This window comes from Harpia harpyja, chromosome 19 (genome assembly GCF_026419915.1).
Source record: "Harpia harpyja isolate bHarHar1 chromosome 19, bHarHar1 primary haplotype, whole genome shotgun sequence".
Classification (NCBI taxonomy): Eukaryota; Metazoa; Chordata; class Aves; order Accipitriformes; family Accipitridae; genus Harpia; species Harpia harpyja.
Genome location: NC_068958.1, coordinates 5,268,027 through 5,294,249, shown reverse-complemented (window position 1 = coordinate 5,294,249; position 26,223 = coordinate 5,268,027). Strand labels below are relative to the sequence as shown.

Here is a 26,223-nt window from a genome sequence, read left to right as displayed (position 1 = left end):
CACATCTAATAGCTTTAATACTCATAATTGGCTTCATGGGTATTACATAGCTAAGACAAAACTACTATTCACTGAATCACAGAATCAGAAAAAGATATTTGAATTAAACACAGGAACTTCCCTAGCCACAGTGTTTCATACCTTGAATCACAAAACAAAAGCCAAAAAAATTTCCGGTAAAGCACAATTTCTTACTCTTTGTACTTCACTCAGCCTTGGTGAGCTTCAATTTAACACAGCTGGCTGACTTTCTCTTCACTTGTGATAACCTGCCACTTCAGTGACCGGACTGCAAACATTACAGGGAAAAGTTTAAAATCAACTGTTCCAGAAATCATCCTTATTAATTACAAGCTTTTTAATTTTTTGCATGGAAGGGGCTTGATGATACAGCTTTCTATAAACTCAAAGACAACATGAGGGTCTTGGTCAGCATTGACATAAATGGCATCTTCATAAAAATCCTCCAGTTCCTTGACATTCCTGTAATAGGTTTCCACGCGCTTCTCAATATTTTCTTCCTTGTCTCTAGGGTTCTGCCTGAGACGGACTTGGATCTCCGGTGCCGGTGCTGGTCTGAATGTCATGTGGTATCTGGAGATGAGATACAAATGCCACTGCTTCAGCTCAAGTTGAGGACACAGCGGCCATTTCCTAAGATACTCCATGTTTTTGCCTATCACAGTTCCTTGGAAGTGCCTCCTTCTACTCTAGGTTAGGGTTTTAAAACAATGATTGGAAACTTCAGGGCAAGTAATCTGTCATTCCTGCTCTCAAGAATCCTGGATACTCAAAAGCCAAGAGTTTCTCTTGAGGTGATGCAGACAGAGTGCTGCTAGTGTTTATATACTTCACACAAGGTGTGGAGAAATCCCTATTACATGTCCAATGCTCCAGGTTCAGAAGCATTTCGAGATGTGTTCCAGATCCAATCCCAAGGTAGCATGTTTTACTTGTAATTTTTATTCCTATTTTTAAAAAATCATCTAAAAAAGCCTAACCTTAAACCTTAGCATCTGTTAAAATTCTTTGCTGTGGTTTACTGTTATGCTGATTCTGAACATTAGTCAGGAAAAAACTGCCAAACTTTGTGTGCTTTCTCTGCATTGAATCGGTGAGCCCAAACATAGCCCTGTGTCCAGGCATTGCTGAAGGAACTGTAACTTAAAATGTGTTTATGGCTCTCAGACATTGGGGACTCTCCTGCCAAGATTCAAAAGTGCAGCAAAAGGGCTGCGATCACCAATATTAAATTTTGAAAGTATTTCCTATTAGCAGGCAAGTGGCTGAGCTCTTCCAGCAAACGGCAGAAGGGTAGCGGAAGCACAGCCCTTGCTCAACACAGTCTCTAAATCACCATAAGCTGAGCTTGAAAGGTAGGTATGCTTCCTCTTGATAAGCCACTACAAGTGGTGTTAATACTGTTATTGCTCAAGAACGCTGGAAAAAGTTAAGACGACACAAATACTCTACCTCGGTCTCTATTTCTGGGCAGATACCAGGTAGAATATAATTGCTAACATCTTTTTATAGTAGCTGAAGATAAAAAGAGGTTAATTCACTCTGAGGTAGGCTTTGGTTATTTCTAGCTTCCAAAATGCCAGAATTTGGCTTCCCCGAATTCACAGCTGAAGGTTCACTCAACTAGTCAGCAAGCTTCAGCAAGACAGAGGATTTTTATCACCAGAGTCCTGTAGCAGTGCTGCAGTCCAGCTCAGCCTGCCCAGACAGCTGACACCAAAAAGAATTCTGACAATGTTTCTGTGTTGCCAAAGGCTCCCAACAATCGCTAAAAGCTCTTTTGCGAACATGTATTTAAATTTCCTGCCACGGTAATTCTGCTTCTGAGTAAATGTCTCCTGTGCCCCAACACAAAACCAGTTTATCCCTCTTCCTGCACAGCCAAATTTTCTGAAACTGTTAGGATAAATGCAAAACAGAGGAGAGAAGCAGAGTCTCTGTGTCTCTGCACAGAACTGCACTACAGCTCCAGCTGGTACAATGATGTGGACACAGAGTTCATTCCACATTGGAATTATTTTGAGCACAGCTGAAGGCCACCCTCCTCACTGCTCTGTAGCCAGCAGTGCAGGTTTAACATAATGCCAAGGATTAGATACATCATCTAAAACAATTCAATTCACAATGAATCTGGAAGGAATAAAACCCAGAGTTTGGAAGAAGGAAGCGTGTTAACTGGAGCAGATACTGAACAAGCTAATCCTAATGATAAGAAACGCAAAGATGTGTGAATGATTTGCTTCATACTGTTAATTTCTTCTGAACAACTGCATCAATTATTACTAAAACAAAGAGAACAGTTACAGCAAATCACTGTTGCTGTCACAAGTTAATGTTGCACCTCGAGTAAGACATTTGAATAATCATGTACCACTTTGGGACAAATCCCGTTTTTATGGCCTTAATCTTTGAGGGTTCAGTATTTGTCTTTGATTCAATAGGATGCATTTAACCATTAGAAAAGTAAAACAGTGTTTTAAAATTTAAGTGTGAGGAATCATAAACACAGAGCACAAGTGAAGTTGCAAATCCACACCAATTCCAGCAGGTATTTAGTAAGATATTTTATTGTTACTTTTTCCCTGAAAAACAAGGGTGGATAAGACAGTAAACCTGAAGGTCACTGCTGAAACAAGGTGATGTGACTGCCAGTGAGATGAACTGCCACATTTGAGAACCCAATCTTACAGTGACTCAGTGACTCATAAATGAATTTGCTCTACTGAGCAGGAAATATATTAAGATCTCACGGCAGACAGAACCATCACAGGAGCTGGGGGAAGTAAAACGCAGCAAGTTTTCCATTTTCCCCGGCTGGGAAACCTTCAAAATTCCCATGGGAATGTCTGAAAACCATCTGCATTTAGGCTAGGTTTCAGACATCTTCCCTCAGCGTTCTTTTACCAACCAATTTAGTGACCATTAAAATGTTAGACCTGAGCTACTTGCTGCTGTAGATTTCAGGCTCCAAGATTTTAAAATGCCCTATTCTGAGAACAGGAGCTTGCTGCAGCAGGTAGGTAAGTTGGTACTTGAGTAGCTATGAAAGTTTTAACTTTTCTTTTAAGGAGTCCCTAAGCAAGAGTACAATATTCCTGAGTTTCCTTAGATTTCTATGAAGTCTATCTGGTGCTTTCATCTCACTGGCAGTCTTGAAAAATGTTAAACATCAGACATGAGTGCTAACCTTTCCCCAGTGATGGGATCAATCCTCCGTTGAGACAGTCGTTCCATGATGGATTCATAGGGGAGATTAAAGAAAAATACCCTATGGAGAACATAACAATTAAGTGCATTAACATCCTGAAAACATCACTTGTGACCTTCAGAGTATGAGTTAATCCTTACCCAAACGAACAGCACACACAGACGTGGAAGTGACAGTACCACTCAAAACTGCAGCATCAGAAAACGTTAGCATATACACAGGACCTCTCTTCTCTGGTTCTTCTCCTCACATCTTGTTTAGTCTCCAACCTCATCAAGGCAGAAGCTCTTTGACACACAGTATGTGTGGTGCTGTGTGCATGCACAGGGCTTAACAGAAAATACAGTGTGGACACCAGTGACTGAATTGCAGCTGCAGCCTGCCTCAGAGTCTGTCACGGCTTGCTCACAATCCAGCAGTTACCTCTGAACTTCCTCTGGATCCAGCTTCTCAACCCAACTAGCAAATACAATCACAATGACATTCTGCAAAAGGTAAATAAAAAATTGCTACCGTTCCTGTCAAGGACCAAAAAAGAGCTTGTCTGCCTGTATTATGCATTCTTCCCTAATAACAGCACTGCACAACTCAGTGCCCATGAAAGGCATTTTCCTCTTGCTGTTTCAGTCCATTTCCACTTGTTTTGCCCTTGCCTCCCCACACAGACCCACAGTGTGAGTCCTCCTGTCTCCCACTCCTGTCCTGCATCCTTAAAAGCAGAATGAGTAGTAAGACTTAATACGTGCCACATTATGATGCTGACAATCCCCTGTCCCTGCCGTTAGCATTGACCTGCAGAGAACAGCGCCAGGGCACGGAAGGCAGCTCAGTACAGCATAACCCACTCGACAATCAGCCTTGCTGTTGAGACTGCTAAAGAGGAAATATTAATGCTTGATTTTAAGATGAAAATCTGCAATTCCCATTGAGTCTGAACAAGACGTAGTTGCTCAGCATCTTAAAAAGTCAGACCCTCAGTGCCAGTGGTGTGGGTTCCATGCTATGAACAGCTTTTCACCAGAAGATGGAGTGGCACTTGCCAACTCACTTCATACGGGTTACACAAAAGCCCTGATTTGAATCAAGGACGCAGAACCAGAAAACAATATACATCACTATTGAGCCCAGTCACATTACACTGTTGCATATAAACTGTTGTACCCATCTCCCATTGACTCCTCCTTGGCATTTTGGTTCATTATAATGGTCCTGTTAATTTTATATTCTAGTTCAAAAGCTCTTCAACAGAAAATTCTCAGTGAACTGCTGAGAATGAGTGGGTGTGAGTCCCCTGTCCCCCAGCTATTGGAGACTAAAGCAGATCTGGACAAAGATCACATTCAATGATTAATTCAGAACAAAACAAAAAATAAGGCTTCCTTTGAAAACTTATGAAAATAAACTTCTACCAAGCACAGCCTGAAGGCTGTAAATACATCTTTCTTTATATTACACCTTCTCCTGCTGCTGCCTTCAAGGCCAGGCTTCCTATTTTCATTTTTGTCTGCCTCTCACAATAGATACTGTATGCTTTAGACATTCACCAAAGGAACATTTTACACTGACTGGGTGGGATCAGACCAGATGAAAGGCTGAGCTTTACCTTGGCATGCACATAGCAGATTACTAGAATCCTTTGTAGGATTTAAAGTTATGAAAATCATCTCTCTTTTCAAATGTTTACAGATAATGACTTCTATTCACACTGTGGTAACAAAATAACAGCCAGGAATAAAACATTCAAGATCTCGGAGATTCCAAAGACAGGAAAAGAACAACAGTTTCAACACTCTTTTATCCCTTACACTCTTAACATTTTGTTTTTCTTTGTTTCTGTTGCCCAACAATGGCACAAAACCGTGATTGTCAGAACAGGTAACATCTGATGATATGTCTCAAGATGAATATTCTAGTAGAGAGGAACAACATTTATACAGTCATGATAATTGATACAGCTTCCTATTATATTCTGAAATAAACAAAACCACTAAAGGATTATAACCTGGCATATCAAGAAAGCTTGTCGTAATTCATAGTTACTAACTCAGAAAGTATTATGGTATTTGAAACAGAAGAGCCTAAAAAACTCCACTTAAAAAGCTGCCAACAAAATGAACTCTGAAAGCCTTGTCTGAGATTCCCTTCTTTTTTATACAAGATGCTTCTTATTATCCAGTCTGGTGTCACCATTAAAGAAGAGTGTAGGGGGAAGATGTGGGAGATTATAGACATGCCTGCTAATAGTATAGATTCTTTTTCCCCACATGCATTGTATAACGGCACACACAGAATATACTATACAACAGCACAGACTCCTAATCCAATGGTCCTTCCAGTGGAAGGTGGGATGCCTTACCCTGCCATACCGTACATCTCCTTTAGATAAGAGAAAACAACACTCCCCAGGGCTGTCAGTTTAAAATCGTTCAGAAGCAGGAAAAAAAGATGAAGGGGAAAACTACTGACAGAACTACTGTCTAGACTTAAAATACTTCCAATTAGAAAGCTTTATTATCATTTTGAAGGAGACACATACCACACACAGTCTATTATGCAGCCCCAGGAGGCTTACTCACATGAGTAAAGCCTATTTACATCTATGCACTCTCTGTGAAGGGTTAGCTTTGGGTATATGATACATCTCCTTCAGCTCCTCAAGGTATTTCTGAGCAACATTTTGCCCGTGTCCCTCTCTCAGCTACTATGACTCTGATCACATAACTTGACCCTCCAACCGTCCAGGTAACATGTTTGTTGGATTTCTCTTGGAAATCCTCATAAAATAGAGGGCTGCATTCACAACCTTGATCCAGCATTTAGAGCAGTAACTGGAACAACTCCCTACAAATACTGGATTCATCTTCAAGCACAGCTTGGCCCCTTTCACATACTGAGTGTAAATTTTTTCACATAAATGCATCCTTTGTAAAGCTCACTTTAGGAATCAGCCAGGCTTTGTATGTTGTAATGTGTCACAACTTCTATCAAGGGGAAATATGAAACAGATGTCATCAGAATTGGTAGACAGGGAGGCGAGGAAACACAGCCTCATATCAAAGTATACTACATTATACTGCTAGATTAGCATCTAGCGCAGCTTTTCTTTCAGAGTTGGCAAGCTGTTAGTTCAGGTCTGCAACAGGTGAATAATGTTAATCAGCAGCAACACGAGGTGTGCACCGGGGAGGGCTGGGCAGAGATGCACCAAGAATCCTCACTCCTGCATCACGGCCTCAGCATCTACCTAGTAGCAACCAAAAATCACTGGCATCCAGTTACAAATTGGTGCTCTGTGGGGTATAACTTGGTAGAGCCTCTCAGCCCAGGTCTCTGAGGACAAATGTCCCCCTAACTACCACTGAGTGGCAACATTGCTGCTAGATGCAGGACTGAAGCCAAGTGATTCGTAAGCAAAGCTCTGTCCTCTCTCCTTTGTTCTCTCTCTCAGGAGAGGGATGTGAGAGAAGGTCCAGTCCTGTCAGCTAGCTTTCACAGATAATAAAACTGTGAACACTAATGTTAAAAGGAAAAAACCCCCCTTGTGTCAGAATCCTGCCTCTTCCTCACTGTACTTGACATCACTTATCTAATCTATTACAGCTTTCAGATACATTAGAGAGATTAAATTCCAACAAATTAATAATGTTGATGACACCTTCACTGTGTACCTAGTCAAATGAGAACTAGTTGCCTTTGGATGATGATGAAATATAAAAGGCCTCTAACAGCTGGAATATAACATTGTTTTCCTACCAGCCATCTGGCATTCCAAAAGGGTATTCCGATCGCTTCTGGCTTCTGACTATTCAGACAGCATCATCTAAGATCCTAGAGGTCACCAGGGCATCCTGATGGCTTCCCTTTGCAAACGGAGAGAGGAGAACGTAAAAGTATGGGTGGTAGAAGTTTTATTTCGCATCTGATCGTGAGACAGCATTTTGGGGAAAAAGTGTCACAACTATACAATAAGTGAAGAAAGGTTTTTTGACCTACAGAACAGCACTCATCTAATCCTGAACTGCATTTGTTCCAGATGGCAACCAACCTAGTTAATCCAAGTTATTAACAACTGACAGTGCTCAGTTGTCCTCATGAGAATTTTTTTGGTGATGGTTTTCCTGTTTTGTGGATATAATGTCACCGACTTAAAGCACCTATAATGGAAAAATTACGAGTGTTGCCCTAAGACAAGCAAGTGCTGTGTGCCTGAATTCTGGTATCACTGAGCTATGGATTAAGGCACACTCATCCTCTGTACTGACAGTCACTCTTCCAGGATGGCTCCACTGCCTTGCCAGCTGCCTTCACATCTCAAGAAAACTAAAGCTCTGCCTGTAAGCCACGGCCTTCCACCAGTTTTGGTCCTGTAATTTAAACATAGCTGTTTTATGAGGCTGACCTAGATGGATCCAGATGTTGACTGTTCTAGACCTGAGCTATTTACTTATGTCAGATTCTCATCCTTGGCATTTCCCATTAACTGGAGTTGCTCTGGATTGACATTGGTGGAGGGGAGCCCAAAGCCAAGCCCTTCTTGTAAAATTACTGTCTGTGAAACTTGACCTATACCATTAAATCTAATTGAATACATACCTTCTTTTCATTTAAGGGTGAAAAGACAATGCAACATGATATCTGAGACAGAATCCTGACTCCCTAGCTGGCTTCTAAAAACAGACACTACTGACTTGCTTGTGGCTATACCAGGGCCAGATCAAGCCTTGCAATAAAGTTAGGATGCTCGAATTAAAAAGAAGATACAACACCAGACAACACTGGGCCACTTTTAATGTAGCATTTAAACTTTTGAGTTGAAACTGCAACTTTAAAAATAGTAAGCTATTAATCTTTCCCTTATTTTCTTGACTCCTATATATCTTCTCCCTCGTAGGCAGGTACCAGCTGCCATATTCCCATTCTTCACGCTCTGCACTCTGCAAAAAAAAGAGGCCCCTGCTGGCCAATTCTTGTTTAAAATTGTGCATAATTGATAGTGGCAAATCTACCCCAGCTGTGTCTAAAACCTCTCCAGGGGCAAGAAAAACACTCTTTGTGACTGTCATTAACTACTAAATTAGCAAGTGCTCCTGGCAGTTTACAACGTACCACATCAGTCTGCTTTAAAAAAAAAAAAGAACGTGAAGATCAGATGCCTGTGTGATCTCAAAGTTACAGCAAACTTTGCTGGCAGAACTTTGATGGAATCCCAGCTAAATCAGCAAAAGAGAACGGGAAAGAGAGAGCAAGAGTGAGAGAGCGAAAGAGAGAAGAAAGAGAGGAAAGAGAGAAAGGGACACAAAGTTACCCTCTTTTCCAGGCAGACAAATAGAAAATGTCAAATTCAAGGTTACAAAATTGAGCCTTTCATAAGGCACAGTACATCTTACTCAATATAGTGATATCAATACGGTGTTATCTGATGCTATGGAACAATTCCCCATGGAAAATAACTCTCCTGGAGGACTTAGTTCTGGCAATGCAATGGCTACAATTTTTGTAATTGAGATATAAAGCTGAAAAAGAGATGAGGCTGTTGAAGTGTATGGATGCAGTAGCTCTCTAAAAGGCTACCCCAGGTAAAATCCTTATGTGATCACTGGCACAAATGCAAGCTCCTCCCTTTGGTTCATAAAACAGAGCCAAAGCAGGCGGAGAAGGAAATAACACAGTTCTCGCAAAAGGATGGAAAAGCCCTGGGGGGCATTATGGAGTGACTGAACTGGCAGAGACACAAGTACCATCTCTAGCAACTATCCTGAATTTGCCTAAACTGTAAGACCCGTTGTTAAAATTGACCACTATTTTGTTTTAAAAGTTTCCAAAAATGCATAAAACTGTACAAACTTCTGGATTGCACAGGGACCACAAGCCAGACAGGAGTGAGATGGCAGGCTTGGCCAACATACAAGAAAAATCTGCATTGAAAAAGGTCTTTTTCTTGGGTAGCACCATTGAATTATCACAATAATACAGCAAATCAAGTTAGTGGTTCAAGCTGACATGTACATGGAAGTTCACGTTTGAATCCAAGTGACTAATCCCAGCTAAAGCCAAGCCATCTTGTCTTTAATGACTTTCTAGCTAGAGATACCTGACTTGGATCAATCAGTTCCCCTAAAGAATGCTCCCTTTCCTGTAGTATAAAGATACCTTGAACCTGAAACCTTGGCTAAGCCTGTTCTCAAGAACTAGAGGCCCAGCCACAGGATCCCAAGCACATTATATTTCCATAATTACATTCTGCATGCCCAAATCCCCTCTTAAAAATTAAACTGGTTACATATATCCCATCTACCTTTTCCCCAGTCTTGTTCAGGTTTCTCTCAATGCAGCCATAAACCAGGTATTTTGCCCACAGGTAACCAGACTACAGAGGATCTTCTGAAGCTGCACTACTGACTGGACATGGATCTTAGTTTACTATCTACCCTAAATACTGCTTCTGTGTGTCTCTGCAATGGATGAAATGATCTTTATCTCTTATTTATGGAAGGAGCTGTTGGGAGGTTTTATTCACTGATGTCTTTCAAATTCTGGGATATCTTCTGATGAAAGATGCTCGATTCTATTTTGGGAAGTAATTTCACCCTCTAGGTTTTGACCATATGGGAAAATTCATTGCATTAACACTAAAACACAGGTTAATTGGCACCAGTGTTTTGCTCATTGAGCTCCTATAATGATTCATATGATGACAAGCTATTTCCAGACACTGGATCTTTCTTTTCAAATGGATGCATTTCTGTCGAATAACTACAAAAGGCAGCTAAGTGGGGCACTATTCCCAGGACATGGCTTCTGGCCAGGGGAGCGAGATGAACAACATCCTTCGTAGCTGCAGATGTTCCTTCCCTTCACCAGCAGTGCAGAGTAATGACTCTTGTTAGATGTTTTCCACCCACCAGTTAGATGCTCTCAGCCTCCAACAGCCGAGACAGTCGAGGTGGCAGGGTCCCTCCCGCATCCCACCCCACCAGCCTGGGTATCTCAGCAGCATCTCAGCGGGTACCACACCGGCTTACGCAGGGGGAACAGGCGCAGCCCTGCCAGGTAGCACTGTCTGTCTGTTTTACAGAACAATGGGCTGGATCTTGAGCTGGGATAAAGCAAAGCAGCTCCACTGGCATCACGCAGATTTACACCAGCAAAGAACCCCAGGCCTTTTGGCAGCGAGAGCCATTCCACGCGACAGTGGTCTGAAGAGCTACCGGCTGTGTAAACGTTACATAAGCACAGCGAAAGGCACACATATACAGAGCAAATGTTTTCATACTAGGGGCTTCAATGCATTTTTAAAGCTTCTTTTGAAAAGGCAAAATTAACTCTTCCCATATGTAATAAGTGGCTTGGATGCATTAGTACCTCCATTCAAAACTACTTTACATTTCTCCCCTCATTTTTATTCTTTGCCTCCTTCTTACTCTCAGCTGTTATTCTAGCATCTTTGCATTCCCCCTGGAGTTCATTCCAGCGGTGCTTTATGAATCACAGAATAAGATGGCAGCCAGCACTGCTTTAGAGTAATGTGGCTGGCATGATTTCCACTATCCTCAAGGTTAATCAAACTCAGTCTCAGATAATCGAAAGCCTCGGCGGCCCCAGAGGCCCGAGGTCAGGAACCTAAACCCGCTTCCCCAAATGCAGTCATGTTTCCTTAGATGCTTGCAACCTTCCCCTGCAATAATTAGATTCTGGAAATCAAATCTTGAGTGGAGCAAGAACTCCAGGGTTAAGCACTAGCAAACTCATATCAGAATTGATGCCTTTGCTACCTGTCTGCAGCTTTTCTCTAGCACCTCCAGCTCCTAACAAGAAAACCCATAGTCTTCTTCCTTATTAAATAAATGGAATCACATTCATGGTAAATGATGTTTAATCTTAAGTGTTCCTATAAAATGCTACATTAAACTCCCCCCACCCCCATCATTTAAACACTAACTTTTGTTGTTGGTAGGATATTTGGTATGTAAAATAAAGTAAATAAAAGAACTGACACCAAAAAAGTGTATGATTTGGGGGCAAGGGGAGGGAATAAAAGAATGGATTATAATGTGTCATTTTATATATGTGTCAAAGGAAACCAATTTCATAATAGGGAATAAAAATTCCCTGTTTAAATACTGTCAAATAAATCCTCAAATGTAATAGGGTTCACTTCTGGGGAAAAGAAAACTAAATCTGATTAAATATTAATGTGGCGTAGTATTAATTAAGAGAGAAAAAAGTCCATCAAGAGAACCCCAATATGTTTACTGTGTCCCCAGGAAGCTGGAAAATTTCACAATCAAGTGTGTAAATGTTCTAAAAAAGGGTCCTGAATATTTTATGAATATTTGTCATAAAACAGAAATAATAACCACTGTGCAGAGCTATTAGAATTAATATTTATGCTGCCCGCCATGAAATATTCATGGGGACAGAGAAAGGGGGGCCCGTAAGACAAGAATTAATTTACATTGGGCTTGGTTTACCCGCTGGCTTGATGTTTAAAGACGGGTTGACAAGCCTCCATATGAATCCGTCAGTCACTTGCAGCAGTAGGTGGGGTGAAGGCAGGGGGAGGCGGGGGGAAACGGGTCCAAGCTGCTGACAGCTCACAGATTGAGTTTCTGACAGCCCTTAAAAAACCTAAACGGCCCCCCACCTTTTTTTCCTTCTTCCATTGCCCAAGGCGCTCTGTACTGCCACCGTTCATCCGATCTCCCCTTCCATCTGCTGAAATTAAGGAATTAATGAGCGCTATACACTTTACAGCGGGCCCCAGGAATGTTTACTGGTGATTAAATTATAATGCAGCCAAGCTGTATAATTCATGAACCAATTAAAGGAAGTGTTAGTTGATTTGATGGGATGAGGACGTACAAAAAGCATTTAACTAATAGGGAACCGTGGGCTGCCGGTCGCTTTGGCTTTCTCGGATTACGCGGCTAATTGCTCTGCTTTATAAGGCTGTCACAGATAGCCATACATATTTCATTGTTCTCAAATACTTCAATTGTTTGCTTTCGTGTTGCTGCTGTAATATGTAGAAGCTCAGCCAAACTTCAGTGTAGTTAAAGCACTACTCTGCAAAAGCAGGTTGCTTTGGGAGGAGGGAGGAATGAGCGGGGCAGAAGGAGAAGGCTGGCTGACAAAGGAGTAACTTAAAGCCTCAGAGTTAAATGTCACTCAGCAATTACATGATTAAAAGGTGCAACATATGATAGTCTTTTGTTTTACAACTTTTTGGACACTAATATTCTATGCTGACTTCACTGCAGAGAAAATATTGGTACACTAAACTGCATTTTTTTTTTAATAATGAGGAGCAAAAGAAGAAGGGGGAGAGGGAAGTATATTTTAAAAAATCCAGCAGGGAGGAGCCAGATCACTGCGGTTATCAAGAACAATACATCGTATTTTAACTTACATGGTTCGATATTTGAAAATACATGAGAGATGAAGGAGGTTGATTTCCCATCTGGGAGAATGCTCAGTGTCTAATTCAGAGAGCTGCTGAGTCGTGCTAGCTAGTCAGACCAACAACTTCAGTTTATTACACAAGGAATGGGGGAATTTACCATTTCTGCTGTTTTACAAAGCACTTCCCCCCAGCTGACAGGCCACAGGATTTGATGAAACGGATTCTCTTGATTTGAAGAGGCCTATCAGTCAAGTTACTCCTGTCCTCAGTCAAAAACAGGCACATTCTTCAGCAATGAAATCCCCAACCCATATACAGAAGTACATGTGTTGCTGAAGAAATTAGGTACTATCGGATAAATATCACAAACATGTGCACTAACATGTGGTTAGACCCTGAAATCTATTGAATAAAGAAGAAGCTGGGTAAATATGCTATTTCTGTAGCTCAGTGATGAAGACTGCAAACTTCTATGCATCCTCAATCAGGTATATTGTCACCCACCTGAGGAACACCGTGGTAAATCTCGACCACCTGTTTAATTTAGAGCTTTACATTTCCAAGTGTTGTACAAACACCAACTTAATTACTTTCAAGATATCCTATTATGTAAAGCTTATAATCTGGTCCATGCCTTTCCTCGCACCCATTCCCTCCAGGATGTGGCTTTGGAAAGCAGTCCCTGCAGAGTGCCCTCACTGATGCCCTGGTATGTGCCTCTCCTCCTCACGAGCTCCACCCTACAGCGCAGAGCATGAAATCCCCTCTCCAAATCTGCCCACCCCAGAGAGACAAGAGGGTGTCCTTGTCTGTCAGAAGCAAAACTCTGTGCAAAACCACACCAGTTTTAAGAAAGGTTTTGTTAGGTAGGGGCAGCCAACAGCTGGTGGTCAGGATAACTCTTCAAAACGTGCCAGCTTCACTTTGACATTCCAGTTATGAACCATCTCCCAGCCAAGTGCCACAACATTAAACTAAGAAAATCCATCTCTGCTCTCCTGTTGGAATCGTTCTGTTTTGTATAAAGAATTACATTAAACCAGAAAAGCAGAATATCTTTGCAGTCCAATGCAGATATTCACTGGGACAGCAAGACACTTACATTCAGTGAATATTTACTTTTTTCTAAAAAGCAGAGCAAACCTAAGAAGCCCCAGAAAGAAGGAGCTGAACGTCCCATTCCCATGACAGTTCTCAGAGTAGCAGGCTAGGGGTTGTCCAGGTAGAGAAACAGGTGGGAAAAAAAAATCTTGCAATACTAAAGAAAAGAGATTTCTCATATAGCTTGACCCTGACATTAAAAAGGTAGTATGCCAAAAAAAGAATTATTTTAAATAATTTCCTTTATTCAGAACTACTATATATTGTTAGTTTGTCCCTAGCCAACCTTGGGTTAAGTAATGCAAAACTTTGGCTTAAGACATTAGTTTAATAGGTAGTCTCAGAAATAAGGGATAATGACACCAGTTACACAGCAGGAAAACTTGCCATTAACCCACTGTGTGGTTGAGTAAAATGGGAATTGGATTGCCTGTTCTAGAAAATAGAAAGGTTAAATTGTCTGGGAGATAAAGTTGATCCTAAACTCACCTAAGTGGGCAGTGCCTAGGATCTGAAATCTGACTAGCCAGATAATCATCTGGACAGTTATACGCACAGTTGAAAGCCAACATGCGATCTTGGTAGGCTTTGAATTATACCACTTCTGGCTTAAACACATCTGCAATTTGGTAAAATCCATTAAATACATTTATGACACAAAGCACCCGGGATAACAACAAACTGTGTGTGTGTGTGTGTGTCCCCATGTAGGCTAACTAAATGACTTCATGCGCTGGTCCCTGAAACAGTGAGCTGCATAAATGTGGGCCTTACATGGGGAAAAAGCAGAGGTGAGACACAGGCCCAGGAAGCACTTTCTGCCAACGACTCCTAACAGGAAACATCAGAACTTGGCAATGCAAAGAAATCAGAGGCACTGCAGCAAATATTTTCTTTGTTGCTTTTGAAGTGCCCTGGATACAATCAATCATACCAAAAAACCTCCTGTATTTTGGTTCAGTGTGGAAAGGGCTATTTGCATTTCAATATGTTCAACTTATCCTGCCAATAAAAACATGGAATCATGAAGAAGAGATCAGGCCACTGGAGTGAAAAACAAGAGATGACATCCTGCAGACCTTTCAGATAAAACAGCTCCTTGCTTGTAACATTTCTGTTGACGTCCCAATATTTCTGAATGATTGGGTTTTCAAATGAGATCAGTCAGCATGCAAATGAGGAAACAGGATCAAGACATCTCCCATATCTGATTGGATAGAGAAATTATCAAAAGACCCTTTTTTCATATCAAATTTCCATCACAAAAAGTCAAACTTTCAACTTCCATTACTTTTGCTAACTGCATTTCACTGTGCCTGCCAGCTCATTGCTGCTGCTGTTTTCAGAGGAACAGAGAAGTAACAAATGATTACATCTTCTCCCACATCTGTCATACAGGATGGACAAACATTTTCTAATCTTATTCTATTTTTCTCTACAGCCTGCAAAATCCTTGCAGCCAAAACATCACTTCTAACCTGATTAGCTATTCCTAGGTTGTTTTTATTTTTCTTACAGGTTCTCTTCGTATTTTCTAGCCTACAGACTGACAAGAGCACCAGCTGTGTTGCCAGAATGTCTTGTTCTACAATTTGGCCATTTAAAATACTTTTTGATGTCTGCTTTTCTAAAATATATTTCCTTGTGCTGTCTGGCTGGACTGACGCCTAAATACTCAAGTAATGGATGTTCCAGAAAAACAAAAGACAAAGAAAGAGCATCATTTCCCCTGAAATCCTCACATAGTTACATTTTCCTTTGCAGTTCATCCCTGACAACAAATGCTGCCTGGCCTTCTGTAGATTTTGATCCACTCCTCTAGCGAACATCTGATCATGGCCTGAAACTCCAAGGCTTTGCCCTGCCTGCTGAAAACACTCAGCTCATGCAAATTCAGAGGACTTGCACCCTTGTGTCCAAACAGAGGAGTAGCTCAGCACCCTGAGGTCTCATCTGCTGCTTTTCTAGGTTTAAAGCTGAATTTTGGAGCAGCAGAGATAGCAAGTGGGGCAAGCACAAGAATATGAAGACATTAGTAAAAAGTGCAGGACTCAATGTATTTGTTGCTACTGGTCCCATAAAAATTTTCTCTCAACATTATTATCATTGCAGCATATATAACCCATCAGATTAGTACCTAGAGATTTCTACTCTTCTGATTTCTCTGTTCTTCTTATTACTCAACAACTAAATGTTTCACAAAGCCATTTCCTACAGAAATATTTATGTTCCCAAATGTTTATTGGCCCCTCTATCATGATCAAGCTTTTATGAGCACTCTATACAGAACTCTGAATTAAATACATAATTCCTGATCTATCAGATCTTGGCTCGATGCTGTGTTTGTCTATTTTATACAGCAAGGCACTGTAGTGAACTACAGAACACCTTACAGAAAAACTAATTTATACAGTAAAGATATTTCTATCCAACACTGACTGTGTGGGTTAGTGATTACAGAAAGCTAATGAGGACCAGGAAGATGTCGGGTTTAAATTCCAGCAAAGGCACTTATTCATTGTGTTAGGTTTCCTGAACAACCTTTTTAGGTAATTTCTATACAACTATGGCCATTAGGCTCTGTACCATCGTGTCCTGGAAGGAGACGGAAGATGCTCCTTGTAAATGTTACACAAATGCTTCTCCCTCACTTGCTCCACGTCACACAGGTGTCCACAGCTACCCAGAGTAATTCGCCCTCAATTCGGTGGTAACTGATTGGACTCTCTATTCTTGCTGGCAGCTGCGAGTCATAACCAGTGAACAGAGCAGACTGTTAGCCAGCTCCAGGAGCTATTCTCCCAGATTACTTCCTTCATCTTTGATTTTTCATTTTTCTTCTCTTGTCCTTTTGACCAAAAGTGCCTGTGGTGATTTGTGAATGTCTGTACGTATCTAGTAAACTAAAATTTTGGCCTCTTTACCACATGAGATCAAGGCAATGTTCTTGGCTCCTTTGTACCCAACAAATGCCAGTCACAGAATGCAGGGAGACTTTGTGCCTCTAAGTTCGCCAACAGCAAAATAATGGTGATTGGATTTTATCTATAGGTCTCTATTCTTCACATTATTACTATTGAAACACTAATCATCAGGCCACCTAAATGGATAAAAAGTCATTCTCTGAAAGGTTAAAACTTGTAGTGTTCTCTTTTTTCCTGGGACAAGTCTGGTCAAAGGTTGTTCCACAATGAACTGGGTATCTTAGTCACTGGGTAAGGTCTGGAGTTCACATGATTTAATAATGGGCTCTTCAATGTAGCTGAAAAAATCTAAAAAGATCGGTTGACTGGAAGCTGTATTTGACATTCAGATACATTCAGAACTGAGGTGTGGGTTTCTAACGACGAGTAACTGCGTAGCAAGTTACTCAGCCTTGGATTGATTGCACAGGCAGCTTTTAAACAGAGTGATTTTTTTCATCTAAAAGATACTATAGTTCAAACAAGACACTGTCTTTACGATGTGTTTGGAATTAACCAGACAGAACCTGACATCTAATCAAAAAGAAAAAGATGGATTTTTATTCTTAGAACTGTTTTAAAGAAAAAAGATTCCTGTTCTTTAAAAGGCCCAACAACTTTGCATAACTGTTTGTACCTAGAAATAAATTGAAGGTAAGGGCACTCACCTTCACTCACAGTTTGTACATAACAGAAAAATGTGAAAAGCTGAATGTTTATAGTTATTTTCTCACTAATACAACATAGAATCCTGCCTAACACCATAATGAAAAAAAACACTTTCACAAAATCAAATCCTCCATTTCTTCCAAGGGCAAAACTCCCAGATTATATAACAATTAAGGATTTTCAAAATATACTGTTCATACAATCACACAAACTCACCGGCACAGCCCTACTTCATGCACTATGTAAGAATTAGGCATATTTAGAAATATCAGACCTTTGCAGCACATTTTTGCAAGGCCAAGGAGGAACCCAGAACAGGTTTTTGTGTAGGCTTCCAGTAAAAAGCTTACACTGCCATTACCATAAATCACCCCAGAATATCAGCAGTGACATAACATCTTTCATTAAAAAAATACTACAGCTTCTTTCAGAAGGACTGCCACTTGCCATTTCTTTTAGGTAATCAGATAGCCGTTAATTAATAAACCTGTCAGGTGAATCGTCCTGCTCCGGTCATCATTATCCATTCGGTAACAGAATCCTGCTATCATCACTGCTATCCACCCCATAGCTTCCAGCTCAATTAACTTAATGCTATGCAAATGAGAGGCTCTCCTCATCATTAGCTTATAGCCCACAAATGTTAATAACATAATTGGGCCTTCAACAAGGTAATTAGACATGATTTCTTCCATTAGTCTTACAAGGCTAATTATTGTTGATAGGAGAGAGGGGATGAGTCCCAGTGCTGCCTGCAAAGAGGGGCATCTGGTTAAAGCAAATATAGACAAAACATCAACAAGGTAAAACAACAGTTGAGATCTATAGCAGGGTCAGGTAGGGGTGGGGGGAAGGAAGCATGATGAGAAACTTAGGAACCACTGGAGAAATTTGCTACAAAGTAGGAACTAAACCCAAATATTCAAATATTCAGCCTGAATATGGAGCTCTCCTACACTTAGCAGTAAAACATCATGATGCTTAATAAATCAGAGGAAGCTACTCCCAAAATTTTGCAGACAGCACAATTTGGAAGCTGTACTGATTGAACTTCCTATGTTTGCAATGCAAATACACAGCCAAAGAAGGACACAGAAGAGACATTAAGAAATTAATCTGTTCCTAGTTCTCCCTTGTCATTATGTCCAAGCTTCTCTCCTGCCATCATTGGTTTTGCTGTGTTTTATGGGCTGATTTTTCTGAGTAACAGCTACTTACTGTAAGAATTACAGAATTGGAATACAAGGAATTCTTTAATAATCACTGAACAAAATGCATTTCAGCTATTTATTAACAGAAAGTTAATAAAAACCTGGATTCAGTATAATGGACTGGCAGCAACATTTTTAACAGAAAAATGGCAGCAAGTTTTCAAGTTGAGATTATATTTTGAATAGTGGAATGGAAGCTAAGGACTTGCTCCTATACCAGTTAATTTTATGCAGTCTCATCCATGGAGGTTAGAAATGTACAATGGAGTCAGAATTCTGTAAGGAAACTGTACTTTTAAAAGGAAAAAGTAAACTTTACAAAAATATGGCAAGTACACCATACCCACCACTTAGCTTTGACAGTTCAGTGTTTTACTGGAAACACTGCTAAGAAAAATCTATGTCAATCTGAAGGGCCCACAGGACTCAAGGGGCTGAGAAACCATGTGATTTCTTTGTTTCTGTTTTCTTTAACTTTGGGGCACATTCACGGCCAATACAAATCCTCTGACTGCACTGCAAGTATGAGAGGAGGAACTCTTCCTATATACTTGGCCTGAAAATCAGCTTAAATTATGTTCACAAGAGTAGGAGCATGTACTAGAAGGTTAAATGAAACAATTATTTTTTAACCTGCTCTACCTTGATCTTTGGTCAGTCATATCAAAAGAACAGACTGTCCTCTGGATCATTCACTCAGTGCTTATCAGTGGGATATTAATCAGCATTCATATCAGAACAATATTAGACTACGATTTTTTAAAAAGTAATTTTTATCATGTGCGAAGCATGATAGTGGTCTTACGGAGCTCAGAAATACAGCACATGTTAGAAAAGGATAACATTTAGAAGCCTCTGCAGGACGGATAAAAGCCTTACTCAAAATGTATTTCAAGCCTTACAAAGGACAGGGTTCTGTAATACAGAATTTTGTAAACATAATGTATTTAGGGACAGAAAATATGATCCTTACGCAGCACAAAAACACTGGGTGACCAGTTACACCTGAGCCAAAGGAAGCCAATTTAAGTGATGGTGATTAATACATTTATGTGACTGCAGGTGATCCAGGCCAATAGAATTAGATCCAGTGCATCTGTCAGACATAAGGGATCATTCCTACATCTTTCCTGCAGAATAAGCTATGACAGCATTCAGCTTCGCTCTCTTAAATTGCCCTGCACTTGCTAAATTTACTTACTAGAAAATTCTGAGCAAATACCTTGTTCCAAGGCAAACAGCAGTAAATCCACTGATGTTTTAATGAAGATTACACTTTCTAATCCTCATGGCAATGACAAACTAGTCTCCATTCAATATGCAATATTACTTGACAGTTTTAATCACCCAAGCCGTATTATATTTGCTACAGACTGATGCACTTGTCTTCCCAGATCTTCAGCTTGCAGAATCTAAGCAAAAGAAGGGTAATGCCTATTCTGCCTGTGGTTTTCAGTATGGGCCAATTTTGCCCACCACACTAGCTCTGAGTAATGGCTTACTCTGGGATTAGTCTCAGATCCAAAGAGACTACTAAATCAGAGCACAGCTGGCACAATCTTGTCCGAAGTTTTTACTCCAGAATTCCTGAATTCTAGTAATCATGGAGTTCAAAGGTAATGTACATTTGTAATGTAGTTCCTCTAAAACTACTGCCCCTGTGCTCTCAATATCAGACAGCAAATGCAGTAACAGCCTTTCATAAACTCAGTTTTATCCTGTACAGATGTAAGGGTGACCTTTCTACATTCACTCTGAATAATATTCAGCCAACTTTTGCTACCACACTGCTGAAGTAAATGGTAAGAGATCAACACAACGTGAGATGCTTGACAACACTGGATAGTCCTCCTTTTCCTATCGTGCTTTCTCAGACACAAAGTGTCTTCAACCACAGTTCTCGCACATGCAAAACTCTAATCAGTTTTATCTATATGTGTTCTCTTATCCAATACAAATTAAAATGCTGCCACACCATTATATTTAAAGTTTTCCCTCCCTCAGTGATTTTTCTAAAGTTTTTCTGGTTCCAGTTAGATCCTGAAACCAGTATCTTCCTTACAAAAAGCTCCTAAATCCTGCAAAACCAGACTTGCACGTATATGGTTCTTATTTGTGTGTGAACTAATGAGGAAATTAAGGTAAAATTTTGAAAATGACTGCTTTAGCCCATGAAGAAATATTCAGAATTGACAAAGCACAGGGTAATATATACCCTGCTGAGATCACTGTTATGTTCCACAAAATGCACTGATGGTGCATGACTGTGTGCAGTTACATCTTTTCCTACATACCCATCTTGGCAAAATTATTAGTTAAAAGTGACTCTACACCAAACAGCCTCAGAGAAGAGCTGCAGGATGGCCCCTCAGGTTCAATGCTACAGCACTCAAAACAGCACCTTGAATACTGCTGGATCCCAACCCAGAGCATCAGTCATGGAGAGCAAGATGAACGGAGAGCAAACTGGGAGACCTGAGGGAATCCAGGTCTGTGAGTTCAGTGAGCTCTCGGGGATGCTCTTTGGTGACGGAAATGTGTGAATAAAAATGTAAGCAAAGAGAGTGCAGAGGGGAAAAACACAGGCTAGATGACTTGACTACTATTTAAATGGCAACACATGGAAACACCATGACTGTTTCATTTCATTCCTTAAGCAAAATTGTGTCTTAGGTGAATGCCCCGAACAACCTTTGTTGATTTGCAGAGATTAGTACCATGAAGTCATCATTGTGAATAAGGATTTTAAAAGCCTGGTTCTTCTTTCAGGCAGTTCTCAGATCTCCTCTCAGAACAACATATTTTCCCCTGACAAGACAGAAATGTGCAAGTTCCCAGTGCTGACCACAGGACACCCCTCATCTCAGCTTCCTGAGTAATACTGGAAAGCTTTAAATGCAAACATGTGAGAACTTGGCTACTAGGTTCAGTAAAAATCTTCAGTTTCTTCTAGGAACTAGAGACAATCTCAAATTCTAATACCCCATAGTAAACAGTTTTTGTCTGTAGGGACGCAAGCCAGTCCTTTGCTCTCAAGTGACTGAGAGCATGTAAGGGCACAGGACTCTTGTGTAGCCAGCCAAATCAGGCCTTCTTGGATCTTGATTCTTTCTGAAACGTTGCCTGATTTAGCTAGCTCCTTCCAAACTGCAGAGGCAAGTATTCAAACAGAAAGCTACCTGTAATGTTGAATTTGACATCATTCAAAGTTCTTTGACTCTTTAAGATTCAAATACAACCCCATGTCACCTACTCAAATTCACCTTGTTCAAATTGCTGCTGCTACACAGGCATCTAATTTTGGCAGCCAAAGGAGGAGCTAGGAGCTCTGCCTTGAAAGCATGGATACTTCATGGCACTTTGTGAAGAAGCACTGAAAGCATTAACATTAAGCCCAGTGCTCTCACACTTTGACTGTATCTGTTCCCATGTGGAGAAAGCAGAGATGTTGCTGGTTCGGTTTACCCTGTTTAAAACGTGCTACCATTGCCAAAGACATGAAAAGTAGCCCAGACTCTGCTGCTTTTACAGAGTTTTCTCTCTCCCTCTCCACTTAGGTATTGAGTCCAGAAAGGCAATACTTGATACCAGTGGCATCGTCTGAGAAAAATGGTTTCAACATAAGGGCAATCAGGATAGAAGGTCTTCAGGTTTCCTAATGTCTCCTCATTTGTGAGAGATAGCTACTGCAGAAAGATATCCCTCCTTTCAGCAGCAAAAAGAATGAAAGGATTGTGCATGTGGTTTTGGGTCCTTAAAAAATAAAAATAAAAATAAAAATACTGACTTAGAAGTAGAAGCTTTTCTTCTTTCTCTGCCTGGAGACTTAGGAAGCTTGCTGAGATCAGAGATCTCCTTAATTGCTGTATCCAGGATTTCACCAAACAAACTCCAGCCATCAAAAGGAGCTTGTATGAGGTAACTTCTAAAAATAATACCTGCCTCCCACAACTGAAGCCAAATATACCTGCTATTCTCGTTGGAGCAGAATAAGCTTGTGACAGCAAATGCAGCATCCTACAGAAAGCCCATGGAAGGATTTTAAAACTGCATTTGATGTTTTGCTGTTGTTGGCTCAAGATGCATATTAACTAATGCCTTTCCCCAGGATAGAAAGGCTCTTATGGTACCAATATAAGTCAGGCAGAATGTACAGCAGAAGTGACAATCTTTTTATTGTATCATGCAATTTTCTATCTATTGTATTACTTAATAGCAATAGCTTCTATTCAGACTAGTGTTATAAGGGAAGAGAGAGCACAATCTACTAAGGAAGAGAGGGAGAATGGAGAATAAGGATTCCCCGCCAATGGTCAAACCTCAGAAAAATGTAAGGAGCTGCTTCCATCAGTTTTGGGTAGGGCAAAAGACTTTGTGTGTGCAGCTTTTGCACTACATGTGGAGAATTAGTTGTCACTATTAAGTAGCCCATGGACATGACTGCTTAACAGAGCCTTCATGCCAGAGCAATGTACACCTTTTTATGCACAGCTGTTACATATAAGGTAATGGGAGCTTCCCTGATATATCTTGCCCCTTATGGAGTGCTCAGCAATGCCTCTTGCAATAGAGGAAACAAAGGTAAATGACTTAATTAAAATCTTGTCAATGAACAGGGTAAGTCTCAAAACACTTGCATCAGGAGGTAACACAATGACTGAATTATTGCAGCTTGGAAAAAGCTACAGGGGTAGCAACTGTGGATTAAACTGATCCCACTCACTCAGTGAAGTAGGTGAGAGGAATATTTGTTGATTTTGCCCAGTAAGCACAATCTGTAATGGATTTTGGCTGGGAAAAAACCTTGTAATTTTTATCATTTGGCCAGGGTGTTCTGCTCCCTCGGAGCATGGCTATGCAGTACTTGATGTATAGTCAGCATAGCTAAGAGGGTGAGTACTTCCACTGGAGTGGGGAAGAAAAATAAGAATTCGTCACCTAAAACACACTTTCCAAAATATGTTTCTATTTCATAAGCATACCATTGACCTCAAGAAGATCCTGCCCCTTTAGCTCCCAACTGTCTTGCCCCTTAGTTTTTACCGAACCAGTCAGTCTGTTTGGCTTTGAACATGTGATGGATGAGGAAGAGACTAGCTGAGATGGGAGCACTCATACGTGAAGTGATAATAAAGAGGAAACCAACTAGCATTAGTGAAGACAACAGTCAGTAAACCAGCAACCATATAATGGCTCTGGTAAAAGCGAGCTGCTTTCTAATCAGAAGAGACAAAAAATGAGAATGAGTAAAACAGAGAATTGGTCTGTCTATTATTTTTACTACTTGCTTTATAAATTAAGCCAAATCCTGCATAGGTCACTTGGACTTTTCCTACTGTCTCTCTCCCTGGTGCAGGAAAATTTTATTGTACTGATTTAGTACCTTGATAACCACATAATTTTTCTGGGTTTTTTTTCCCTTGAAAATGAGAAAATAAGAAGATATAATTATAATATTTCTTCTTTGCTACTCATCAGATTTTTTTACGCCATCAATTAAAACCACATCTATTATAAATACACAATATCCATCATTTAAATTAGGCCAAAGTTTTAAAAATGCCCCGTAAGATTTTTCCATGTTTGAATAATTCAATCACTATTATGTTTCCTTGATGCAACTATTTTGGGACTTAGCTTGTTCCTTGATAGGATTTTAATTAAGTCATTTACATTTAATTTCCAAATATGTAGCTGTTACAGAAGGCAGCAAGGAAATGAAAAGACAAAAAGAAACCTGAAGACAGCCAATCTTTAACAAAAATATCTCTGATGTAGAAATGAATCTGAGGACTACATATTCAACGATAAGTATTCCAGTCCATGTCTGGTAAACTCTCAGATAATGGCAGCATGGTAGGGTCACTGGGGTTCTATTAGCTCAATTAATGAGGAGTAAGATAAGGCTAACACCTAGCTCTTCAAACGGCTAAAAAATAGAGCTGATAGTAATGGAGTTATTAACCTTTGCCAGCCATTGAATTTTGCTGCTGATTCAAACTCCATTTCCTAGTTCAGGCCTCCATTAATAGGCTGTTTATTATCCCTAATCCACATTGGGATCAGCTGCAGAAATATGAAAGCCCCATGTAAAGACCAAATAGTTTTAAAAAAAAAAAAATCATCTTTTTTTCCATTCTGATTTTTCCCTTTTCAACATATTCACAGATTCTACCTTAGAAATTAGGAAATTCATTATCCTAAACTGTTTGAATACAGGTTCTTAGTAGTGTGATGAGAAAGAAGCTTTAAATATATTACTTAAAAAGATGACATAATCAGGGATACAGCCACATCATTCTGAAGACCAAATAAAACACTGCTGGAAAACTTGCACTGGAGGAGCTAGTGCTGTTTATTTTCTCTACTGGGAAAGAAAAAACTTTAATATTGGAAAAATGGGTATTTGAAATGTATTATATATGTATTGTTAGGTCAATCCTCAAGTTCATCCCTCCCCTGCCCAGCTTTGTCTGCCTACTTGTATTGTTTGTACATACTACTGTAATATAATTAATCAATACTGAAATGTAAAATAATTGACTGTGGATTCAGATCAGATGGAAAAAAACCAAAGGAAATGATGGAACAAAGGAACTGGGAATCCCAGGACGCACTTAGCAGCAGAGCCCATTGGCACAGATGGAAGGGCTTGCTTTATGGCTTGAGGAGAACTCTTAATGCAAACCTGGCTACAATTTTAAGTACAGAGATCTTGAGTTAAAGGGTCTTTAGGCTCCTTGCTGAGTTTGTACATACTCGATTGAGATTTGTGACAGTTGGTGATTTTTCAGGATATTTTCAATGAAAGAGACACCGTATAGTTACCATAGCCTATGTGCACAAGACATTCTTCCAAAATCTATCACAATAACTTCAAACAGAATACCAGCAATTATGAGTAATGGAGTTAAGATCAAAATAAAAAAATGTTTATGCTAATATATATACATCTAGTACACAGTGCTACCCTCAAAACCGAATGCAGTTCTGGTTGTCCCATCTCAGCAAAGAAACAGCTAGAATGACTAGAGAAGGTAGAGAACAGGGAGAGACAGGATGATCAGAAGAGTGAAATGACTTCTAGTAAAGGAAAGGATAAACAGACCATGGTTCTTTGCCTGGGAAAGAGATGACTGAACAGGCATACACAAGAGGCTTATAAAATCAGGAGTGTTAGGAGACATGAACAGGGAACGCTTATAACTGTTTCTCAATAGAAGAAAGGAACCTGGAAAAAACACTGTGAAGTATTTTCATATCACACCCAGTGAAAAAGTGAAACTCCTTTCCACATGATTTGGTGGAAGCCAAAAGTACGGTGTTGAAAAAGAGAGTATAAAGTCAAGGAAAATGGGCTATTAGACAGTTGTCCAGATGACCCCTGGCTCAGGGAATCCTTAAACTGCTGATTGCCTTAAACTGGCCTAGAACCAGCAGACAGCTGGTCATGAACCAGCTGAAGATAATGACAAGAGATATATAACAGATGACGCTGTTGCTGCTGAATCTTATTTTAACTGTAAGTTTGGGAGAGAGCAGAAAGGGATAAGAAATAATTTGGTAGGTATTAAAGAGAGGTCTTGGTATATTAGAACTATCCATGGCTATACTATATATTTCTTATTGTTGCTCAAGCATTAACAA

The 26,223-nt window shown here is 40.2% G+C and overlaps 1 protein-coding gene across 6 annotated transcripts in view; it reads right to left on the bottom strand.

Annotated features, from left to right (window-relative positions):
- Positions 1-26,223, bottom strand: part of AK8 (adenylate kinase 8) — an 84,104-nt gene continuing 57,881 nt past the window's right edge. For all 6 annotated transcript variants that reach the window (XM_052814168.1, XM_052814166.1, XM_052814165.1 and 3 more), the window contains exons 12-13: positions 3,209-3,289; positions 1-594 (exon numbers count right to left, since the gene is read on the bottom strand). In XM_052814168.1, coding sequence (XP_052670128.1) covers positions 348-594; positions 3,209-3,289 — 328 coding nt within the window. In that variant the 3' untranslated portion in view covers positions 1-347. The remainder of the gene's footprint in view (positions 595-3,208; positions 3,290-26,223) is intronic.